We start from the raw sequence: 22,672 nt of genomic DNA on the forward strand, positions 1-22,672 counted from the left end.
GAAACCCCCTTCAGGTTCTACTGAACGGTGAGCCCCTCAGAGAGGGATCCCAATCATATCATCTCCCTACCCGCCTAGCTTTATTTACCTTCAGCGCATCTAGCCCGCCTGGGATTATATTACATGCATACAGGTATCAAATTGCTTCCCAGTGAGAGTGTCAGATCAATAAGGACAGAGACCGAACCTGTTTTGTTCACTACTGTGTCACTACTGAGGACTTGACTCATACAGAGAGCTCAGTGAACAGCTGTCTCCGGAATGAAGGGTTTTGGCCCACGTGCTCGCTGTCCCCAGTGGGCCAGATCTCTCCACAGGCTGCAGTTTTGCCTATGGCCACCAGATGGCGAGCTTGCTGGACTGCATGAAAAGGTCTGAGCCAGTTCCTGTCCCGGTCATTGCCAAAAGAAACCAGCAAGGAACTGGCAGCTTCTGCCAGGTTCACCAGACCTCACTGCATCTCCCTCTTCTTCTCCTCATTCTGAAAACACTCAACTCAGACTGGAACCTTCAAGCCCCTCCCCTCCTACCTGGCCTCTCACTGACCCACTGGTGTGGCCTAAGAAGTAAGCAGATTAGAGAGGGTTCTAATTAGGTGGAGTGGATTCTGTTATTTGCAACTAAAAACCTGACCCCTCCAAATGCATGTAACCCCTGAGTCTCAGTTTTCCAAGCTGCACAAAGAGTGGAATAACCACCCCACTGGGCAGCTAAGAGGAGCCTGGGGAGTCATTTTATAATGGTGCTCACTGCAGGGCCATTAGCCGTGGCCAGAGTTTGGGGACAATCTCAATGTCCACCAGCTGGGGGCTGGCCACATGCATTATCCCGTGTCCACATAGCAGACATCACACCCCCTAAAAATGGATGGAGGTGCTCTTGAACTGCACTGATATGGATCAATACTCAAGGCTTCAGATTAAGTTTAAAAAAAAAACGGGGCAAGGGGACAGGGCAGAAGAGTGTGTATCAAATGCTATCATTTATGTAGAAAAAAGGGGGCCGGGAGCAGTGGTTCATGCCTGTAATCCCAGCACTTTAGGACACCGAGGCGGGCAGATCAGGAGTTCAAGACCAGCCTGGTCAACATGGTGAAACCCTGTCTCTACTGAAAATACAAAACTCAGCTGGGCATGGTGCCCTTAATCCCAGCTACTCGGTAGGCTGAAGCAGAAAAATTGCTTGAATCCGGGAGGTGGATGTTGTAGTGAGCTGAGATTGCGCCACTGCACTCCAGCTTGGGCGACAGAGCGAGACTCCGTCTCAAAAAAAAAAGAAAAAAGGAGCAGAGAAAAATGTCTCTGCATTTGTTTGTAAATGCAGACTCTCCCTGAGGACTATGTGGGAAGGGGGATTGGAGGGGACCAAGGTAGCAGGGAGGGAGAGGCTTTATACTATGGGCCCTTTCGTATCTTCAGATTTGAGTCATGTGGCTGTTTTACCTGGTCAGATGAATGGTAAAACTAAAAGCAACCATTTCTCTATCCTCGAGTAAGCAAGCCACTTCCCTAGATGTCTTTGCTTCTAAGGGAGGTTGCGGCAGAGGCTGGATGGGGGTGCAGTGGGACACCTCAAGGTGGCCTCTGCATTTGAATGCTGCGCTGCTGGCTACTCGCTACTTAGGAGCCCAGCTGCTGGCTGCTCGCTACTTAGGAGCGGCATGACCTTCATTGTGTCCAAGCCCTGGGGACACAGCAGGGAACAGGGCTGTTCCCTGGCTCCCTCACCCAGCTCGCATTCAATTGGGACACACAGGAGAAGTAATAAAACCCCACACCCTTTGCTCAGGGATATGAAGAAAATATTGAGGGCATGATGGGCCCGTGGGCAGGTGGCTATTTCAGGAGTGACATCTGAAGAATCAGGTACCAGCCACAGAACAGGGTGTCAGGTCAAAGGAGCAGAGAGTGCAATTGAGACAAGAAAGGCAGGAGCTGAAAGAAGACAATGGATGACCCCTCATAGCCGTGGCCCCTCCTTTCTCTGGTCTTCAGGATGAAATGAGACAACAGAGGAAAGGTGCACACACATGCCCAGGAACGGGAAGCTAACATTCTTCTCACTTAAAAAAATGACTTGGAGGCTAGGCACGGTGGCTCACACCTGTAATCCCAGCACTTTGGGAGGCTGAGGCAGGCGGATCACCTGGGGTTGGGAGTTCGAGACCAGCCTGACCAACATGGAGAAACCTCATCTCTACTAAAAATACAAAATTAGCTGGGCGTGGTGGTGGATGCCTGTAACCCCAACTACTCGGGAGGCTGAAGCAGAATTGCTTGAACCCAGGAGGCGGAGGTTGCAGTGAGCCAAGATCGCGCCATTGCACTCCAGCCTGGGCAACAAGAGCAAAACTCCGTCTCAAAAAAAAAAAAAAAAAAAGACTTGGGAGGCCAAGGTGGGTGGATCACCTGAGACAAGGAGTTCAAGACCAGCCTGGCCAACATGGCGAAAACCCCATCTCTACTAAAAATACAAAAATTAGCTGGGCATGGGTGGTAGGCACCTGTAATCCCAGCTACTCGGGAGGTTGAGGCAGGAGAATTGCTTCAACCCGGGAGGCTGAGTTTGCAGTGAGCTATCACGCCACTGCACTCCAGCCTGGGTGATGGAGACTCTCCCTCCAAAAAAAGACGAGTCCAGGTGCCATGGCTTACACCTGTAATCCCAGCACTTTGGGAGTCTGAGACAGGCAGATCACTTCAAGTCAGGAGTTCAAGACCAGCCTGGGGAATATGTGAAACCCTCATCTCTAAAAATACAAAAAAAATGAGCCAGGCATGGTGGTGCATGTCTGAATCCCCAGCTACTTGGGAGGCTGAGGCACCAGAATTGCTTGAACCCAGGAGGCGGAGGTTGCAGTGAGCCGAGATTACGCCACTGCACTGCAGCCTGGGTGACGGGGCGAGACTCCGTCTCAAAAAAACAAAAAATAAGAATAACCTGTAGACAGTCTGTCTTCCTGTGAAGAATGAGGGGCCCACCCTGACAGGGCTCCTGTGCCTTGCTCACCATCTGTCCCCAGTAACTGAAACTGTGCATGGCTCATGACAGGTCCCCTGTAATACTTGAGTAACTGAACGATTGTTGTCCCCATTAGGATGCAAGTTTGATGAAGGCAGGGACCCGACTCCTTGATGGCACCATGGGATCCTCAGTGCCTGGACAGTGCCTGACGCGATGTGTGTTTGCTGATTGGCACGAATGAACTTATGCCCATGCGGGCCAACCTCCCCTGCCGGCCATGTCATGTCTTGGCCCTTGGCACAGGAAGGGGTTTGTGGAGATCTTTTCTGGGGAGTTACTGGATTGCAGAGAAGGAACACTGCTGCCCAGGAAACCAAACCTCAGCCTTTCAAGCCGGCTTCATTCTACTCATACCCTGTGCACCTCCAGCCAGGCCCAGAGCCATAGACCAGGGCACCTGCGAGGGGCTGGGATCCTTGCTGCCCACGCGAGGCCTGTTAGCTCGGCCTCCCTACGGGCTTCAAGAAGACAACTCCGTCCTCTCCCAACTGTCTGACGAGGACTGGCGTGGGGGGCCCCCACTAGGGCCCATTCTCTCCAGTGTGCCCACCACCTGGCTGTGGGGGTGTTCGTGACCTCTCACGGCCCCTTCTGTGTTTGGTCGTGCAAACCTGACACAGCCATCCCGACCAAATGGAAAACTGCAAATTCGAGGACGACCACGGCATTTTTCCAAAACAGTTTAATTAAAAAAAGGTAAAGAAATCTGAAAAAACTGGGGGGTGGGGGAAGGAACGGGCAAACCCAAAAAAGCATATAGTGTGAGTCTACTGGCTCAGTCACAAAGAAACACCACCATCAAAAAGATATTTAAGTTTAATACAAATTTTATACAAAGAAAATGTGAAAAAATACTTCCATATGCTAAAAGCAATTATGCTTCACAAATAAGGCCAGCTAGGCTATTTTTTTTTTTTGACAACTGCAATTCACAAATGTTCTTTCTCTCCTGTTTTCTTCTAATACTCTCTTCTTATTTCTTCTCTAATATGGGTAACTAGCTGGAAACTGTACAGTTCGCATCCTCTTAACAATGAAGAGAAAGTAAACAAGACTAAAATGTACAACAAAACGTACTGGAATGATATCGTACAATTAATTTTCTCATATACATACATCACCTTTTGCTTTTTCATCAATGCTTTTTGTTTTACACAACATACAAAATGGCTCTACAGCATACGTAGTGTACGGACAGCATGACGGGCCTTGCTTTCTCTCATACTGCCTGTGTTTCATGCTTACATAAAAACGTGAAATTCCATCATATAAATAATACGTACATGCTTCATCCCAGACTCAAACGTCCTCTGCGTGCACCTTGCCTTTGAGTCCTTGCTTCCAAGAAGCACAGCATCTCTGACCAAGTGTGTGTGAGTGTGTTTAAAGGGACCACAAAGCAAAGATAAGGTTTCTCTTTTTTTCAGAGTTCATGATTCTATGACTTTCTGTGTTCTCCTCTCCTGTGACTGAGCTGAGTGGGGCTTGTTTCTGTTTCTCTTCTGTAAACAAGGATATTGTTTTTTCCCTTTTAGGAGCAGAGTCATCATTTCAATCACATGAAAGAAACTAGCTTCTCCCTGTGTCCGTCTGGTCCGGAGAGCTTGCGTTTTAGGAACGTGGTAACGTAGTAGCTGAAAGGAGCCAACGGCTTGATGGGATAGAGTCTGTGCCGAAACTCCCGATCCCAACATGCTGTGTACAGACACACGAGTGAAAACGGTTCGCCCTCCCCTGGGTATCCAAGGATGAGGACGTGAGTATGAAAGTGGTCCCCGGGCCCAGTATCCATTCCGTCGTGTGACAGACAGGCTAACTGACCATCCCTTCTCCAATACCAAAACATTCTTTTTTGTTGTTGGGGTTGGTTGCTTTTTTTTTTTTTTTTAATTGTTTTTCTTTTTCTTTCTTTTTTTTTTAATAAGTTAAAGTTAATACAAATATAAAAAGGGGAAGGTCCTCTAGATTCAATGACATCCACAAATTGTACATTATTTACACCAAAAGCACAGGGCTCGTGTGGGTGAACAGTCTGCAGTCAAAGCCGATGCCGGGTGTCCTGTAGTGTAGCAGCCCCCGCGCCGGGGGCTCAGGCTCAACTGAGGGTTTTGTCATTTTCAAGTCTGAAAGTGGCTGTTCTCCTGCCTTTGTTGTTTCTTCTTTTCCTGGCGTCTGGGTTTTTCTCCCAATGGGGTGGGTGGTTTGTGTCCCGATTCACTGCTAGTCCCAGAAGGTGTCCAGCCGAGACTCTTTCGGGAGGAGGCTCTTCGTGCCGGTACTGCTGGTGTGCTCGGAACGTGTCGATCCCCTCTTCTCATCACTGCTGCTCCAACTGGATTTATTACTCCGGGAATGGTCTGAGGAGGAAAACCAATGTGTTTAGCGTGCCTGCCCACCTGCGCCTGAGCACAACTATCCTGCAATCTGACCTGCCCCTCCTGCACAGGAAGCCACCTTCCCCTCCCCACTGATGGTTCAAACACTGCCACCGCTGACTGCCCTGCATCTGTGGGTCTGTAGAACAGAAAGGTAGAACAACTTATTTTTTAGGATTTAACAACAACCGGTTGAAAAAACGGTAGGGTGTCATGCTCACAGAGAATAAAGATTTGTGGAAAAGGTGCTGAACTGCCAAGGAAGGCATTTCTTGTGCCGTGTCTGGAACCGTGTATCCTTACTACATCACTGAACGACACCAAGCACCCCATGCACTTCTGGGTCCAACCTTGGCCCCTGGAGAAAGACACTGAAATTTGGCATGCAGTCTACTTCCGTTAGTGGGATTTCTTTTATCAATGTATAGGCAACTTGAAAAATGGACTTACAACCAAATCACACTTGTCCACCCAAGGGAAAGGATCATAAAGGAGAAAAATGGTTAAGTCCACCTGGGAACACACACCCACTGACTCCCGGTAAGGACAAGCTTATGGGTGACTGAAGAATTCAGAATCAGAATAAGACCTAGGATGGCTTCAAGGACACATGGACAAGGAGCTGAGTAGTGACTGAGTAAGAAATAAGTGAAGAAGCTGAAGGAAGAGCCGAATGAGGTGTCTGTGAAGAGCACTTCAGCCAACAGCCCAGGTCTGTAGCTCTGCTAGATGGCTGACTGGAGAAACCTTCCAGCCAAGCCCTAAGATCCCATCACATCCTGGATCATGTACTAAGTTCAGACAGACTGGGACAGAATTATTTTTTAATTTCTTAAGGTGGGTGATAATGTTTGGTTGAAAGAGGTTGAGGGCAAGAGTGGAGTGGGCCAAGGAGGGGACCATGCTACTACCTAGGGGGGCTGCATTTCTTACTGCCTGGTAAAAAGGCATGTGTGGGTAATCATGAGTTCTGGAAGATAAGCAGTGAAGAGAATGACAAAGATCTCCAAAGTCATGTAGTTACTCAGGAGAGAACTCTTCTTAGTCATGTGCATCAGTGACCAAAATGGAGCAATACTATGGTAGGCAGAGCTGGGGGCAAGGGCAGAGTCTTCTTACCAATCCTCAATCTGCCTTCTTATGCCTTCTTCCCTTAGCCGCCATGCCTATGCTTTTATTTCTCCGGAAGGACTCTGGGGAGTGATGCAGCTGGTCATCCCCATCCGGGAGAAAATCCTACAGTGATGTGGTCAAACCACATCAAGTCCTTCCAGCTCTGGTGAGGGCAGAGACCACCAGCGGGTACTGGAAGAAACGGGACCAGGGCCAAGCTGAGTTCAGTATCTCTCTCCCAGAACCAGGCTGGCCAATGGAGGGATCTGCAGGCCCTCACTCCTCATATGGAGAGGACATGGGACACTGGCTGCCATAGCCAATCACCACAGGAGGGAATCGGTGTTCATCTAGGACCCTTTATGAAAAGAGCGAGGACGATCTCCATCAAGAAGCCAGGCCACATGCTCGCTCTCATTTCCTAATGCAGTTTGTGATGGCGACCAGAGGCACAGCGAAGAAGAAACGTTGCAAAGGAAGACCCACGACTCAAAAGAACAGGAGAAGACACACCCACAAAGGAACACACACACGGACACACACAGAACAAGCCTTCTGCATACCAGGAAGAAGCCCCGGCAGCTTTCGTAAGACAGGGTCATACTTACACTTCTGGGCGGGGTAGTTGGGGTGCGGCTGGTGGTCTGTGGTGGTTGGGGCATAGGCAGGTTGCTTGTCACACCTTTTGCTAACTGAAGAGATAGCACAGGTAGCCTCAGAGTCTGTCAGAGAGCTGGAATTCCGCACAACCCCAAGTGCTTACTATTTTTGTTCATCAACAGGCTACTGTTATTAGAACCAGTTGGCACCTTCATTCATGTCACCATTGTCCAACTTTAATGCAAGCACAGGAGACTAAGTCTCTTTAAAAATGCATATCAAACCACAAACAGCATCACTGGACACAGCACAGCATTACAGGTAGGAAATAAGGTATACAATGACATAAAAGCAACTCAGCATTTTGTAAGCCACAAATTCTCAGAACCACTAGCTCTGCCAATAGCCTAATTCAACCATGGGAAACGGAGGCAGGCACTAGAAACGTGCTAAGGTTGAAGGCAGCACCCGAGAAAGCCAGACAATTTAAGGCAATAACTCATCAACTGCCCACAGTGATAACAGAATAGGGAGGAGAGGATGGAGAAGGCACACGTGATGAGGAGGACTAAGGAAGGGGCTCCAGATGAGGTGGCAAGTAAGCTAAATTCTCAGCTACGATGGTAGCACACCAACAAATCACCTCTGAAATCAGAGTCAAAAAACAGTGATATGAAAGGAGTCTCCGTAAACAGCTGATACGGTGAGAAGCTTCATAGGAAAACAATTGAAAGTAAGATCAAGAGAAAAAATAGAAACTCCAGGAAAAAGGCTATAAAAGAATGGAATATAATCACAGTACACTATGTGACTCTGCCATGAATGATATGGTCATAATCATACAAGTAAGAATTGTCACACTGCAACTTTTTAGACTAAGCCAACAGACAAGAGTGAGGCTTAACTGCAGTTATAGGACAGAATGCACATGTTCTCAACCTTGACAACGGGGAAAGTCACAGGACAGGTGGGAAGCCTGGCTATGACAGGGGTGGGAGAGGTAAGGAGAAGATGGACTGCCAAAAGAGGGGTCAAGAGATACTGTCTGTAGCAGACTCTGTAGCAGACAGAACAAAAGAGCTAAGGAGGCAAGTGTTTCACTGGAGCAAGGTAGCACATAAAATAGCAACCTCAGTAGTGTGGGAAGAGGAAGAGAAGAGTAACTCTCATCTTTTAAAGCTCGAAGTCAACAAATAATATCTAAAGATGAAGTCAAGAAATAGAGGTATAGCCAAGTACATTATTTATTAGTAAGGAGGTAACAGAAGGACCAGAATGAGCAGTGTAAACTGGAACTAGGAAGAGTTATCCCCTGCACTATTTTATTCTCTGCAACTCTATGCATATGTAGCTTTAACTAAAAGCTTAAAACGAAGAGACGAACAGGAGAGGCCCATGCCCACACACTAAGGGAGCTCATACCCCTAACTAAAATTCTCTCTCTTACAACTAAACTTAGATGTACTGTCCTAGTACCTGATGCACATAAATAGCTTAGAAGCCTTGACGTTTTTAAAACCCATGTTCCTTCTAGATATGTCACGTGCGCTGTCACCAGAAAGCAAGTGCTGGCAGAAGTAAAGTGACATGGATGAGGAATTAATTAGAAGGGGATCAAAACTGAGGAAGTCTTTTTGCTTTGACGTGACCTGTCAACACAAACTGCTTTGGTGAGAAAATCGGGAAGACTGAGAAGGCTGACGGCTGCATTCCCGCACAGACCCCTGCAGCCTCCCTGCAGCTTCTCACTCACACTCTCAGAATCACTGCGGCACTGACTGCAAAACGCACTTTTTCTGCCACTTTCTGACCATGGGCTCCATGGCGCTCTCACTGTGCTGATGTGACTCTGCCCAGCCTCTTTCCAAGTCCTAAATGTCGGACTAAATCTCTTGTTTTTGAGACACAGTCTCACTCTGTCGCCCAGACTGGAATGCAGTGGCACGGTCTCAACTCACTGTAACCTCCGCCTCCTGGGTTCAAGTAATTCTCATGCCTCAGGCCCCTGAGTAGCTGGGATTACAGGGGTGTGTCACCACGCCTAGCCAATTTTTTGTACTTTTAGTAGAGACGGGGTGTCACCATGTTGGTCAGGCTGGTCTTGAACTCCTGACCTCAAATGATCCACCCACCTTGGCCTCTCAAAGTGTTGGGATTATAGGCATGAGCCACCACGCCTGACCTAAATGTGGGGCTAAATCTCTTTTAGTGTAGCCCTGGGTGCACCTCAATCTTTATCCAAACCCTGGAGAGGAGGCCCTTTCTGACATGAAGATACCATGATTCTAGCCAATCTGGTCGTCTTTTAAGAAAAAAGTCTCTGCTGCTGACCACGGTGGCACATGCCTATGATCCCAGCTACTCAAGAGGCTGAAGTGGGAGAATGGCTTGAGCTCAGGCCAAGTTCAAGGCCAGCCTCGGCAACAAGGCAAGATCCTGTCTCTTAGGTTTCAAAACAACATTTAGAATTAAAAATGTCGGCCAGGCATGGTGGCTCACACCTGTAATCCAAGCACTCTGGGAGGCCGAGGCAGGTGGATTGCCTGAGCTCAGGAGTTCGAGACCAACCTGGGCAACACGGTGAAACCCCATCTCTAATAAAATACAAAAAATTAGCTGGGCGTGGTGGCGTATTCCTGTAATCTCAGCTGCTCAGGAGGCTGAGGCAGGAGAATCACTTGAACCTGGGAAGCAGAGGTTGCAGTGAGCCAAGATTGCACCACTGCACTCCAGCCTGGGCAACAGTGCAAGACTCCATCTCAAATAATAATAATAAATGTCCATGACTGTTAATGGCTTAGGGGGATGGTGGAGTAGCAGAATAGAAACTGTATCATAGCAGCAGCGGAGTGTGTAAAGAAAGGGAAATGGAGACAAATGAAACAATTTTTTTTTTTTTTAAATATGAGGTCTCACTCTGTTGCCCAGCTGGAGTGCAGTGGCTATTCACAGGCACTCACTGCAGCCTCAAAACTCCTAGGCTCAAGTAACCCCCCTGCCTCAGCCTCTCCAAGTAGCTGGGACTACACGTGGGCCCTAGCTCTAGAATAACAACCCTTGAAGAGACATCTAACTGGGTTGAGGAAGGAGACAGGACAGGTCTTAAGCTATGCCATTCAATATGGTAACCACTACAATAAGATACAATGTTAAATTCCATTCCTCAGTCGCACTAGCCACAGTTCAAGGCTTCAGCAGCGACACGTGGCTAGTGGCTACCATAGTGGACAGTGCAAATATAAGAACATGGCCATTGTCACAGAACGTTCTATTGGAGATGCAAGGTGTCAAGGAAGGCACTTGGAGATAGATGAGGATATTTAAGTGCCTAGGAAGAAAAGCAATACAGAGTGAGAAATCTGGCTACAACAAAGGAGGCAGATGCCTTTGAACGGCAGGAGGGAAGGACAGAGCACACCACGGAGGCCCTGCAGAGGGCAGAGGAGCAGCCCTGAGCGCCCAGGGATGGTGACGCGGGGAGAGATGCAGGGCCCGGTCCAAAACACAGCAGAGAACTTGAGAAATAGCCATCATGGACGATGGAATCCTGATAAAACAAAAAAACAAAAAACTTGGGTCACAACACAGGCCTCTGGCCAGGCACGGTGGCTCATGCCTGTAATCCAGCACTTTGGGAAGCCAAGGTGGGTGAATCACTTGAGGTCAGGAGTTCAAGACCAGCCTGGCCAACACAGTGAAACCTTGTCTCTATTAAAAATACAAAAAATTAGTTGGGCATGGTGATGCACACCTGTAATCCCAGCTACTCAGGAGGCTGAGGCAGGAGAATCACTTGAATTGAGGAGGCAAAGGTTGTAGTGAGCCAAGATCACGCAACTGCACTCCAGTCTGGACAACAGAGCGAAGACTCTGTCTCAAAAAAAAAAAAAAAAAAAAAAAAGGGCCGGGCTGGGCGTAGTGGCTCAAGCTTGTAATCCCAGCACTTTGGGAGGCCAAGGCACGCGAAATCACCGGAGGTCAGGGGTTCAAGACCAGCCTGGCCAACATGGTGAAACCCCATCTCTACTAAAAATACAAAATTAGCTGGGTGTGGTGGTGCACACCTATAATCCCAGCTACTCGGGAGGCTGAGGCAGGAGAATCACTTGAACCCAGGAGGTAGAGGTTGCAGTGAGCCGAGATCATGCCACTGCACTCCAGCCTGGGCGACAGAGCAAAGACTCTGCCTCAAAAAAGTAGAATAAAAAAAGAACACAGGTCTCTGGGGACAAAAAGTATTAATAAAAGAAAAACATATTGGAAAGACGATCAGGCAGAAGAGAATATCTGCTTCTGAGGTTAGTGACCCAGATTTGCGTGTGTGATGAGACGAGTTTGTGTTCTTGTGTAACATTCTCCAGTTAAGCACTGAGGCTCAGGCGCAGGTAAATCAAAAGTGGAAAGCTGGGGTTCATCCAAGGTGAGGTTTTGCCAAATGGACATGCTAGGAAAACAGGAAGGGCCTGGGAGACTGGGTTGTATTAGCAACGGTACTGCATGGAAATTAAGCTGGGTAAGGAGGTAGGAAGGAGGGAGGTATAGAAACAAGACAGTTAGTAGAATTGGGTGAGGAAAAAAAGGCCACATCTGCACCCTGACGTTTCCTAGAGATCAGTGCCTTATTAGCAGAGCCACGCACAAGTGCCATTACTCAGCCATTTTTGAGTTACAACAATTTTATAGGCGTCTACCTAAGTATACCTGACATATGGTTGCAAGCATGAGTCTGGATTGCAAAGCTCAGCTGGTTGCATATGGTTGCAAAGCTCAGTCCTTGTTAAAAAGAGAATCAAGAAATATGAGAGATGCTAAAGACATCTCAGTATCAAACTAAGCCTGTTCGAAGGGGAAGTGAAGAGGGAGTTGCTTTCTCAGTAGGTGCTTCCGACATATTTAATGCCAAGTTCGTATCCTTCCTAAAGTCAGCTCACGTTACTTCCTCTGACTGTGCCCCCGAATCCCTCCCACCCACCTTTCAAAGCATGAGTCTGGAGAGATCTCAACTGAAGTCTTGGCTCTCATAATTACTCATTGAGTTACCTGGGCATATGAGTTAATGTCTCTGGACCTCAACTTGCTCATCTGTATAATGGAAATACTAACTATGCTCTTACAGACATTGGGGATAAACACGATAAGGTATTCATGCTCTTCAGTAGCACCAATAGCTGCTCTTCTGACTTCCTTTGAAACTCCACGAAGACAGGCATTTATCTGCCTTATTCAGAAAAACTGCCCCTTCCTCCCTCTGCTCGCCCCCCTCTTCCCCCCACCATTTACTGGGGCTTCTTGCCTCCTCTCCCTTCCACTCCCTGGGCCAGTGTGCCTCAGGTCAGGAGTCAGCAAACTATGGCCAGCTCAATGCCTGTTTTTGCAATTCAAGTTTCACTGGCACAAGGCACACGTTTGTTTACATATTATCTATGTCTACTTTCACACTACAACGGCAGGGTGAGCAGCTATGACAGGAACCATGCGGCCTGCAAAACCTAAAATACTTACTAAATGGCCCTCTATGGAAAAAGTTTCTTGACCCTGGTCTAGGTAATACTCCTCCAGCTCAGAATGAAATACGATGCCTCTCCCAACTACCTTCCTGTATGCCACCCTCCTGATGCCAACAGACTCCTGCCAGATTCATCCTACCACGGCATCATTCATCTTCTCAGATGCCATTTCAATCAAGCCACTTTGAGGCTCCAAAACCCTAACAGCACCCCTCTGTCTGAAACGGTGTTTCCCTAACTTGGACCTTCCTCACACCACTTGTGCCATTTCGACACATCCATAGTCCTCTTACATATTGCTTAGTTCATGTTTTTATTTTAAACTTATGTAACTTAGGTAAATAACTAAACTTTTATTGTTAACCAACAAAAAACACAAAACCAATAAAATCTACTGTTAAATCAAGGGCAACTCCAAAAATGAATGTAATGAAAACCTTAAATTAAAAGTTCTAGGGTGGGGAGCATGCTGCTAAAATCTAGAGTCTGCTCAGTCTTTGTTAAAAAGAGAATCAGGAAATATGAGAGATGCTAAAGACATCTTAGCACTAAACTGAGCCTGTTACAAGGGGAAGTGAAGAGGGAGTTGCTTTTTCAATAGGTGGTTCAGTCATATTTAATGCCAAGTTCATATCCTCCCTCCTAAAGCAAGCTCATATTACTCCCTCTGACTGTGCCCCCAAATCCCATCCAACTTTCAAGGCCTAGCCCCTTCGGGAAACCGTTCCCAGCCCCTAACAATGGACATCACTTCTTCCTCCATGCACTCAATATGCAGAAGTGAAATGAAATGTTTGCTTTTCAGCTCAAGAGAATCGTCAGTGGCTCACGCCTGTAATCCCAGCACTTCCGGAGGCAGAGGCAGGAGGATCACTTGAGGTCAAGAGATCAAGACCAACCTGGCCAACATGGCAAAACCCCGTTTCTACAATTTTTTTTTTTTTTTTTTTTTTTTTGAGAGAGAGAGTCTCGCTCTGTCTCCCAGGCTGGAGCGCAGTGGCACGATCTCGACTCACTGCAACCTCCACCTCCTGGGTTCAAGCGATTCTCCTGCCTCAGCCTCCCAAGTAGCTGGGATTACAGGCGCATGTCACCACGCCCAGCTAATTTTTGTACTTTTAGTAGAGACAGGGTTTCACCATGTTGGTCAGGCTGGTCTCAAACTCCTGACCTCGTGATCCGCCCACCTCAGCCTCCCAAAGTGCTGGGATTACAGGCATGAGCCACTGTGCCCGGCCTACAAAAATTTTTTTTAAAAATTAGCCAGGCATGGTGGTGCGTCCCTGTAGTCCCAGCTACTTGGGAGGCTGAGGCAGGAGAATCACTTGAGCCTGGGAGGCGGAGGTTGCAGTGAGCTGAGATCACACTACTGCACTCCAGCCTGGGCGACAGGGCGAGACTCTGTCTCAAAAAAAAAAAAATCATCATCAGGCAGAAAGGTCCTGGAGCTGTGGTGCCAGGCAAAAACCTTGAATGAAGTAAAACTGTCTTCCACCAGGAAGACACCTTCTCTGAACCCTTCTGGAATGACCCAAAACTGCTTTAAGAAAGTGCAGGAAAAAGATTCTTTGGGCTAAGGAAGGAAGACAGCTCAAACCCCACAGAAGAAAAAACCTAGATGTCAAGTCTCAGAAATTTCCCCAAACCTGCCTGCCAGGTTATTCTCCAAAAGGAAAGGATTTAACAGAAAGATCATCCATTTAAGCACTGCCTTCAATTCTCAAAGGCTTGAGTGCCTTCATCCACCATATGCAGGTGTCAGAACCTCAGAATAAAATCTTACACAGTGTCATTTACCGTTCTCATTTCCCTGAGAGAGAAAAAAAAAAACTTCCCAATCCAAATGCACTTCTTCTACCCTACCCCAGGTCAGCAACAGAACCCTCTGTCCAAATGGAGTTTTATGTGGATCCCCAGTAAATACAATAGGTAATACCGATCAGCTTGAAGAGGTACCTGAAAGTTAACATGCTCAGCTACCCCCTCACCCCCACTGACCCACCCCAGGCACCCCTAAGGATCCATAATCGTTTGGAAACCATTGGAATAAACCCTTCAAATTCTCCCTGACAAAATGGCTCCCCATCTGCCCATCTGAAATGTGAAAGCACCGTTCGCCCACCAGGGGGCAACATACCAGAGCCTTGGTTGGAGCCTAAGAGAATGGAGGAGGGCGTCTCTCTGGAGCCAGAAAGGTCAAGGGTCTAGAAATACAAAAAGAAAAAGATGGACTCAAGGCACTGAGGCTACTGTCGCCCCCACAGGGAAATCCAGGGAGTCATGGGGGTGCTCATCGCTGCCCCCAAAGCATCTCAGTGTCCTCTGCCTGGCACGGTCAGGTGGGAGTGATGGGCACAGGGCGGCCAGGTGGCCAAACCCCAGGTACCATCTCCCACACTGAACAGACTGGAATGCAGCACCAGGGTGGCCCCTCACTGTACCCTAGAACATTCACTGTTTCCTAAACTCCACTCACTAACAGACCCCCCTCCAGATTTTTGCCATATCCAAGGAGAAAGTACATTACTTCAAAATTCTGTCAGTCCGCTTTTAATTCATGCTAGCCTCTGACTAGGTAATACTATCAGTTAAACCAACATGTTTTAACTGACAGTCTAACGATTTATCTTTTTCCTAATATGCAATGAAATAGATATACAGTGACTAAAAATGTAAAAAACTACATACTCATGAAAATAGTCTTTGCATACCATCAATGTCACATACATCACACCCTGGCAAACAAACAAGGAGGTGAAACCTTCGTGGCCCAATAGGGCAGCCACTAGCCACATGTGGCTACTGAAATCTCAATTAATTAAAATTAAATAAAACTGTAAAATCAGGTCCTCGGTCACACTAGCTGCATTTCAAGTGCTCAAAAGCTGCATGTAGCTAGCAGCTACCATTCTGGACGGGAAGTACAGAACATTTCCATCATCGCAGAAAGTTCTCCTGGGCAACACTATTCTACACTTTGAGGGTCCCCAGCGGAGAGTACTGGGGAGCGGCTGCCAGGTCCCACACACGCCGGCCCAGGCTCCATGTTCCCACACATCCACTGGAAATGCCGGCACACTGTTAGGACAAGCCTCCCACAACACGGAACTTTCAGGGCGGCAGACAGGGGGTCCTAAGTCCACTTGGCACAAAGGGTAGATGTCACTAGCCAAAGGCATGGGGGGATCCTCACCGAGCCACTGTCCTTGCTTTTCTCAGCTGACGTCTCCTTCTCTTTGGAGGCGCTGGCCGTCTCTGAAGGTGCTGATTGTGTGCTCGAGGAGCTCCCCTGGGAGGACTTATTTAGTGTTTCTGTGTTCACCTCAGCATCCGCTTCCTGCTGAGGAGCAGTAGCTGGGGACAAAGGAGAGAGAGAGACGCCACATATACACAGAGTACGATGATTTTGAAACATGCATGGAGCCCCGCCCTGCACCCAGTGGCACCCAAGGCTCAGCCCTACCCAGGGCATAAAAGTGGAGGCTCAAGGGGGCCGGATTGCCAGAGTTTTCCAGAAGCTGGAATTCCAAACTTTAGAATTCCAAATTTTAACATAAACATGCTGAGATGGAGTCTCGCTCTGTCACCCAGGCTGGAGTGCAATGGCACGATCTCAGCTCACTGCAACCTCTGTCTCCTGGGTTCAAGTGATTCTCTTGTCTCAGCCCACCAAGTAGCTGGGACTCAGGTGCACACCACCATGTCCGGCTAATTTTTGTATTTTTAGTAGAGACAGGGTTTCACCATGTTGGTCAAGCTGGTATTGAACTCCTGACCTTAGGTGATCCACCCACCTCGGCCTCCCAAAGTGCTGGGATTACAGGCTTGAGCCACCGTGCCTAGCCAACATGTTGATTTTTAATGGTTAGCAATTCAAGTTTTATTAAATCATTCTGGAGATGAAAGTATATTCCTGGAACAAACAGAGCCCATCAACAAGAGCCAACCTGTAACTGCTGATTTAGAGTTACTCTATTTAGTCATTTCTAGGTGGAGACCTACATTTTTAGCCCCAGAGACTTTCTTCCTTCTAAGGTGGGACAGGAAAACCACGTGAAAGGCGACATGCTATCAGAGGCCCAGAGAATCTGGAGATGGCAGAAACTTGGACACATAGAAAAACAGGGCGTTTGGGGCCGGGTGTGGCGGCTCATGCCTGTAATCCCAGCACTTTGGGAGGCCGAGGCGGGCAGATCACAAGGTCAGGAGATCAAGACCATACTGGCTAACACGGTAAAACCCCGTCTCTACTAAAAAACACAAAAAATTAGCCGGGCGTGGTGGCGGGCACCTGTAGTCCCAGCTACTAGGGAGGCTGAGGAAGGAGAATGGCATGAACCCGGGAGGCGGAGCTTGCAGTGAGCTGAGATCGCGCCACTGCACTCCAGCCTGGGAGAAAGAGCGAGACTCCGTCTCAACGAAAAAAAAAAGAAAAAGAAAAACAGGGCGTCTGGGAGGAATTTAGGAAGAACAGATGTAATTATGTCACAAAAAAAGGAAAGCCGAAGGACATTTTGGCCATCTTGGCAAAACAGCAAAAGGCTCATCAGACACATTCCAGAACGGAGGGAAAACACAAAGAGACTTTACTCCAGTAAGACACCAAAAGTCTCTACAAAGAAGACATCTCCCTACAGACTAAAGAACAGGGCAAGGTATTCTCCAATATTGCCTTTTAAAAAATAATAAAATAACAGATTTGTCTAGAGCAAGAGCTGGCAAGCTAGTGCTGCCTGTTTTATTGGCAGACAGCCACATCCATCCATTTACATATCATCTATGTCCATCCATTTACATATCATCTAAGACTGCTTCTGCACTGCAACAGCAGAGTTAAGTAGTAGCAACAGAAACCACATGGTGTACAAAGCCTAAAATATTCACTCTCGCCCTTCACAGAAAAAGTTTACCAACCCCCGGTCAAGCTTCTTGACCGGGACACTTGAAATTCTTTAAAATGGAAGTGTTTAATTCGAACCATACAAAGCTAGTATCATTTGCCACAAATAAAAGCTAATGGTAAAAAATAACTTATAGGCTGGGCGTGGTGGCTCACGCCGGTAATCCCAGTACTTTGGGAGGCTGAGGCGGGCAGATCACTTGAGGTCAGGAGTTCAAGACCAGCCTGGCCAACATGGTGAAACCCTGTCTCCACTAATAATACAAAAATTAGCTGGGCATGGTGATGTGTGCCTGTAATACCAGCCACTTGGGAGGCTGAGGCAGGAGAATCAATGGAACCCAGGAGGCAGGGTTGCAGTGAGCCGAGATCGTGTCACTGCACTCCAGCCTGGGGGACAAGAGCAAAACTCTGTCTCAAAATAATAATAATAACAATTCATAAAATATTATTGATGCCAGGCGCTGTGGCTCACGCCTGTAATCCCAGCACTTTGGGAGGCCAAGGTAGGTGGATCACCTGAGGTCAGGAGTTAAAGACCAGCCTGACCAACATGGAGAAACCTCATCTCTACTAAAAATACAAAAAATTAGCCGGGCATGGTGGCATATTTCTGTAATCCCAGCTACTCGGGAGGCTGAGGCAGGAGAATCGCTTGAACCCGGAAGGCAGAGGTTGCACTAAGCCGAGATCACGCCACTGCACTCCAGCCTGGGCAACAAGAGCGAAACTCTGTCTCAAAAAAAAAAAAAAAAAAAAAAAAAAAAAAAAAAGGATAAATTCTAACTAGATAGTGCTTCCTGCTGGAAGGTCTAGGCCTGGGGACTGCTTGTTCTATGTTGGAAAGGGTGATTACAAATATTACAGCAGTGTCAAAGATAGGTTAGTACCAAACTAACACTTTTTACTTAACAAAGAAATTGGGAATCCATATTATCTAAAGCCACAAGTCCATTACTGCCAAAAAAAACACAGTGTCTCAACAGTACTACTGACACTTTAGGCCTGAGAAGAGATCAAGGGTTCTGCAAAGATCAAAGGTTCAAAATGCCCATGGCTCAAGTTTTAGCTATGTGCCTGCACACTGCTCACCTGTGTGTAAGAGACACAGTTGTTTTTGAGTGAAAGTGACCAGAAGCCAGGCAAGCTCCCTTGTCAATTAGCCCTGAGACCCCTGAAGTCCACAGGGGAGACCAATGCCAAGCCACTGCAGCCCAGGACGGGAGGCAGCCCCACAGGGCATTACCTGACTGGGTGCAGGACTTCATGTGCTCAGGCCAGTGGGCTTGCTGGCAGGGGTAGTCACAGTAGCTGGTGTTCCAACAGCAGTAAAAGATGGCCTCCTTCTTGCAGTTGGCGCACCACTGCTTCTTCTTGGTCTCATCCACCGCCTGCTGCTTCTCCAACTCCAGCTGCTTCTTCACCTCGGCGATGAGCCGGTCCCGCTCCTGCTCCAGGCTCTGCCGCATCTCCGCCATGGTCAGCTCTGGTGGAGGAGGGGAAGAACACCGCTCATCACCTGACCCCAGCCTGGGGTGTGGGGTTATTCCTGCCCCCAGATTCAGGCAGACGTGGATGCAAGACCTGGCTGGGAGAAGCCCTGGCTGTGTGCCCATGGGCAATAACCTAGCCCGAGTCTTCATCTGTAAATAGGGCATTCATCATGGCGACCAGACGGTGCTGCCTGTTGAGAGTGGACATGAGGTGCCCAGCGTGGACATAACTGCAGCCCCAGAGGATTTTCCACACCAGACCACATTCTGGGAATTCCTCAAAGTAACCCTTGAAACAACTGCCACCAAAACTCACTTTCTCTCCTATTATTCATTAACATAAGCCTTTCCCCCCCTATCAATCAAATACCTATACAGCACCCACTACATGAAGGCACTGTTCTAAGAACTTTATAAATATTAACTCATATAACCCTCATCCTAATAATCCTACGGGGTAAGTACTACTATTCTACCCCTTTCGCAGATGAGGAAACTGAGGCAAACAGCTGGCTGGGCCTAGACCTCAGGCGTGCTTTCTTGTAGGTGTCTCCTGTGGCACTGGATCCAGATGGGACTGTGGTTGATGATTATACTAACAGGACAACTATGAACCTACTCAGTCTACCAAGATTTCTCTAATTTTACTTCAGACAGTTAAGTCCACTGGTAATTCATTTAGGAGTGACCTGCTGGCTGTAATAAAAGAAAAATAGGCCAAGTGCAGTGGCTCATGCCTGTAATCCCAGCACTTTGGGAGGCTGAGGCAGATGTATCACCTGAGATCAGGAGTTTGAGACCAGCCTGGCCAACATGGTGAAACCCTGTCTCTGCTAAAAATACAAAAATTAGCTAGGCGCGATGGTGTAATCCCCGCTACTTGGGAGGCCGAGGCAGGAAAATTGCTTGAACCCAGGAGGCAGAAGTTGCAGTGAACTGAGATCATGCCATTGCACTCCAGCCTGGACAACAAGAGTGAAACTCCATTGACAAGGGAGGGGAAGGGAGGGGAGGGGAGGAAGGAAAGGGAGGGCAGGGGGGAGGGGAGGGGAGGGGATGGGAGGGGAATGGTCCCTCAATTCCTTCAAATACTCTTCCTGAACTTTATAAAGTAAAATTAACCCCTCATAAAGAAGTTAACTACTTGTGGCCAGACAGAACCTTTGAGTCAATCTAACTACCTTTAACTAGGGGCCTGCAAACCATAGCTAAGTTTTGGCCAGCCCACAGGTAATTTTTTCAAATGTGCAGTCAACACATAAAAAGAAAAGGATTTTATGAAAGTAAGATTCCCTGATTTTATTAGAAAAACAAGAAGTGGTGGCAGGGGCAGTGGATCACATTTGTAATCCCAGCACTTTGGGAGGCTGAGGTGGGTGGATCGCTTGAGGCCAGGAGTTTGAGACTAGCCTGGCCAACATGCTGAAACCCCGTCTCTACTAAAAGTACAAAACTTAGCCAGGCATGGTGGTGCATGCCTGTAATCCCAGCTACTCGGGAGGCTGAGGCATGAAAATCACTTGAACCTGGGAGGCAGAGGCTGCAGTGAGCTGAGATTACATCACTGTACTCCAACATGGGAAACAAGAGTGAGACTCTGTCTTTAAAAAAAAAAAAAAAAAAAAAAAAGGAAAACGAGAAGAAGCAACAACACCCAAATCAGCGTCCAGAAAGAATGAACCAAGGGCTCCTCTCCAGGGGGCTCTGAAAGGATTCATGTCTGCAAGGTGTGACTTAGATGCTGACCACAAGTGAGCAGGTAGGCACACCTGGGCATGGGTCCTCAACCTGAGAGTTCTCCTGGCTGCCAGCAGCCCATCTGATCTGATACTACGTGAGGGGCTGAAGCAATCGCTTCTACCTTTGGGGAAAAGCTTAACTATACAGAACGACAGGCCAAAACATCTGTCAATCTAATCCAGGGACCAATAAAGTATCTTTCTCCGCACTGAACAGTGCACAGGAAGCATCCAGATATTGTTAAAGTGCCTAGCATTCCATGATGAACAGGGTGAAGAGTGCCCAGACTTGAACTGTGGCCATGTGACTTTGAATAACTTTCTCAACACGTCGGTTTCTTCCCTTGAAAACTGGGGATATGTCCACAGCATGCGGAGTGTGAAAAAAAGGAAAGGAAAACCAGGGATATAACAGATCCCTTTATCACAACAGTTTGTGTAATGAAATTAGTTAAGTGCACTGCAGCCTCAACTTCTCAGGCTCAAGTGATCCTCCTTCCTCAGCCTCCCAAGAAGCTGGGACCACAGGAGCGCACCACCAGGCCCAGCTAATGGTTTAAAATTTTGTGTAGAGATAGGGTTTCGCCAGATTACCCAGGCTGGTCTTGAACTCCTGGACTCAGGTGATCCTCCCATCTGGGCCTCCCAAAGCGCTGGAATTACAGGTGTCAGCTGCCGTGCCTGACCAATCCTCATTATTTTATTGTTGAGGCTGGTGTTCTGAACAGAGGAAAGGGGGGCTCCCGCCAACACCCACTCTTACACCTGGTTTCTCCAGGCCCAGACTCTCAGGATTCTGTGGTCTCCCTACAAGTCATACAATCCTAGCCTAGTTTTAATTGCACTCACATCTCGGCTTGACTCCAGAGGTGCAAAGAAGTTCACACCCAAAACCCTCCTCAGTCCAGACCAGTGTGTCAGGCCTTACCCAAGTTGTGTTTCATTTCGGAGAGCTCTTGCTGGTGCAGCCACTGGAGCTTCTCTATCTCGATCCTCAGCCTGCGAATCTGGAAGAGGGAGAGTGAGCGTCTTCAAAAGCTGTCTCACGCAGTTCACCAGCAGGGCTCAGAAGCTCAACCACGGCTGGCTGTGAGGGGTATGGGAATCATGCTAACCTTCCCACAGCTATAGTCCAGAGAGGTGATCACTGGTGGGTGAACCCAAATTCACCAGAAACACTGGTTCAGAAAACCAAGTATAAACAGGCCATCGATTCCAAGAAATACTGGCACGAGGGAAAGCCACTTAAAGTGACAAGGACCAGACTTTCATATAAATAATATATTAAGGGTTATTTAGGATTTTGGTCTATAAATACGTAACAAATACAAAGATAGCTGGATTTTCACTCTTACATAACAACATTTAGGTGGTGGGATCCACACTTATTCACCTGAAATTCCAAAGCCTGACATCTCTGAAAACCAAAGGGTATTTCTGGGCAGAGGAAGTGTAACTTTGGAGCCAAACTCATTTGGAAGGGCAAATAAACAAACAAACTCGACCTGATCTGATAGGAAACTAATTAAACAGTGTTTTGGCCAGGTGCGGTGGCTCACGCCTGTAATGCTAGCACTTTGGGAGGCCAAGGTGGGTAGATCACCTGAGGTCAGGAGTTTAAGGCAAGCCTAGCCAACATGGAGAAACCCTATCTCTACTAAAAATACAAAAATTAACCGGGCATGGCGGCGCACGCCTGTAATCCCAGCTACTTGGGATGCTGAGGCATGAGAATCATTTGAACCCGGGAGGCGGAGGTTGCAGTGAGCCAAGATTATGCCACTGCGCTGCAACCTGGGTGACAGAGCGAGACTCTTCTCAAAAAAAAAAAATTTTTTTTAATTTAAAAAATAATAATAAACAGTGTTTAATTATCGCAGTAGTTCTTAACTGGGGCAATTTCGAGTACTCTCCCCTGTCG

General features: G+C 47.7%; 1 protein-coding gene across 50 annotated transcripts in view; it reads right to left on the reverse strand.

Annotated features, from left to right (window-relative positions):
• Positions 1–3,824: 3,824 nt before the first annotated feature.
• The window catches only part of ZMYND8 (zinc finger MYND-type containing 8), a 160,047-nt gene continuing 141,199 nt past the window's right edge, over positions 3,825–22,672 (reverse strand). For 28 of the 50 annotated variants that reach the window (XM_054674533.2, XM_054674528.2, XM_054674542.2 and 25 more), the window contains 6 exons: positions 21,680–21,758; positions 18,766–19,005; positions 15,813–15,973; positions 14,757–14,823; positions 7,121–7,204; positions 3,825–5,381 (listed from right to left, as the gene is read on the reverse strand). In XM_054674533.2, the coding sequence (XP_054530508.1) occupies positions 5,245–5,381; positions 7,121–7,204; positions 14,757–14,823; positions 15,813–15,973; positions 18,766–19,005; positions 21,680–21,758 (768 nt within the window). In that variant the 3' untranslated portion in view covers positions 3,825–5,244. The remainder of the gene's footprint in view (positions 5,382–7,120; positions 7,205–14,756; positions 14,824–15,812; positions 15,974–18,765; positions 19,006–21,679; positions 21,759–22,672) is intronic. The other 22 variants (XM_063803056.1, XM_054674546.2, XM_063803068.1 and 19 more) reach the window with 2 other exon arrangements.

The sequence above is a fragment of the Pan troglodytes genome, chromosome 21, assembly GCF_028858775.2.
Source record: "Pan troglodytes isolate AG18354 chromosome 21, NHGRI_mPanTro3-v2.0_pri, whole genome shotgun sequence".
Taxonomy (NCBI): Eukaryota; Metazoa; Chordata; class Mammalia; order Primates; family Hominidae; genus Pan; species Pan troglodytes.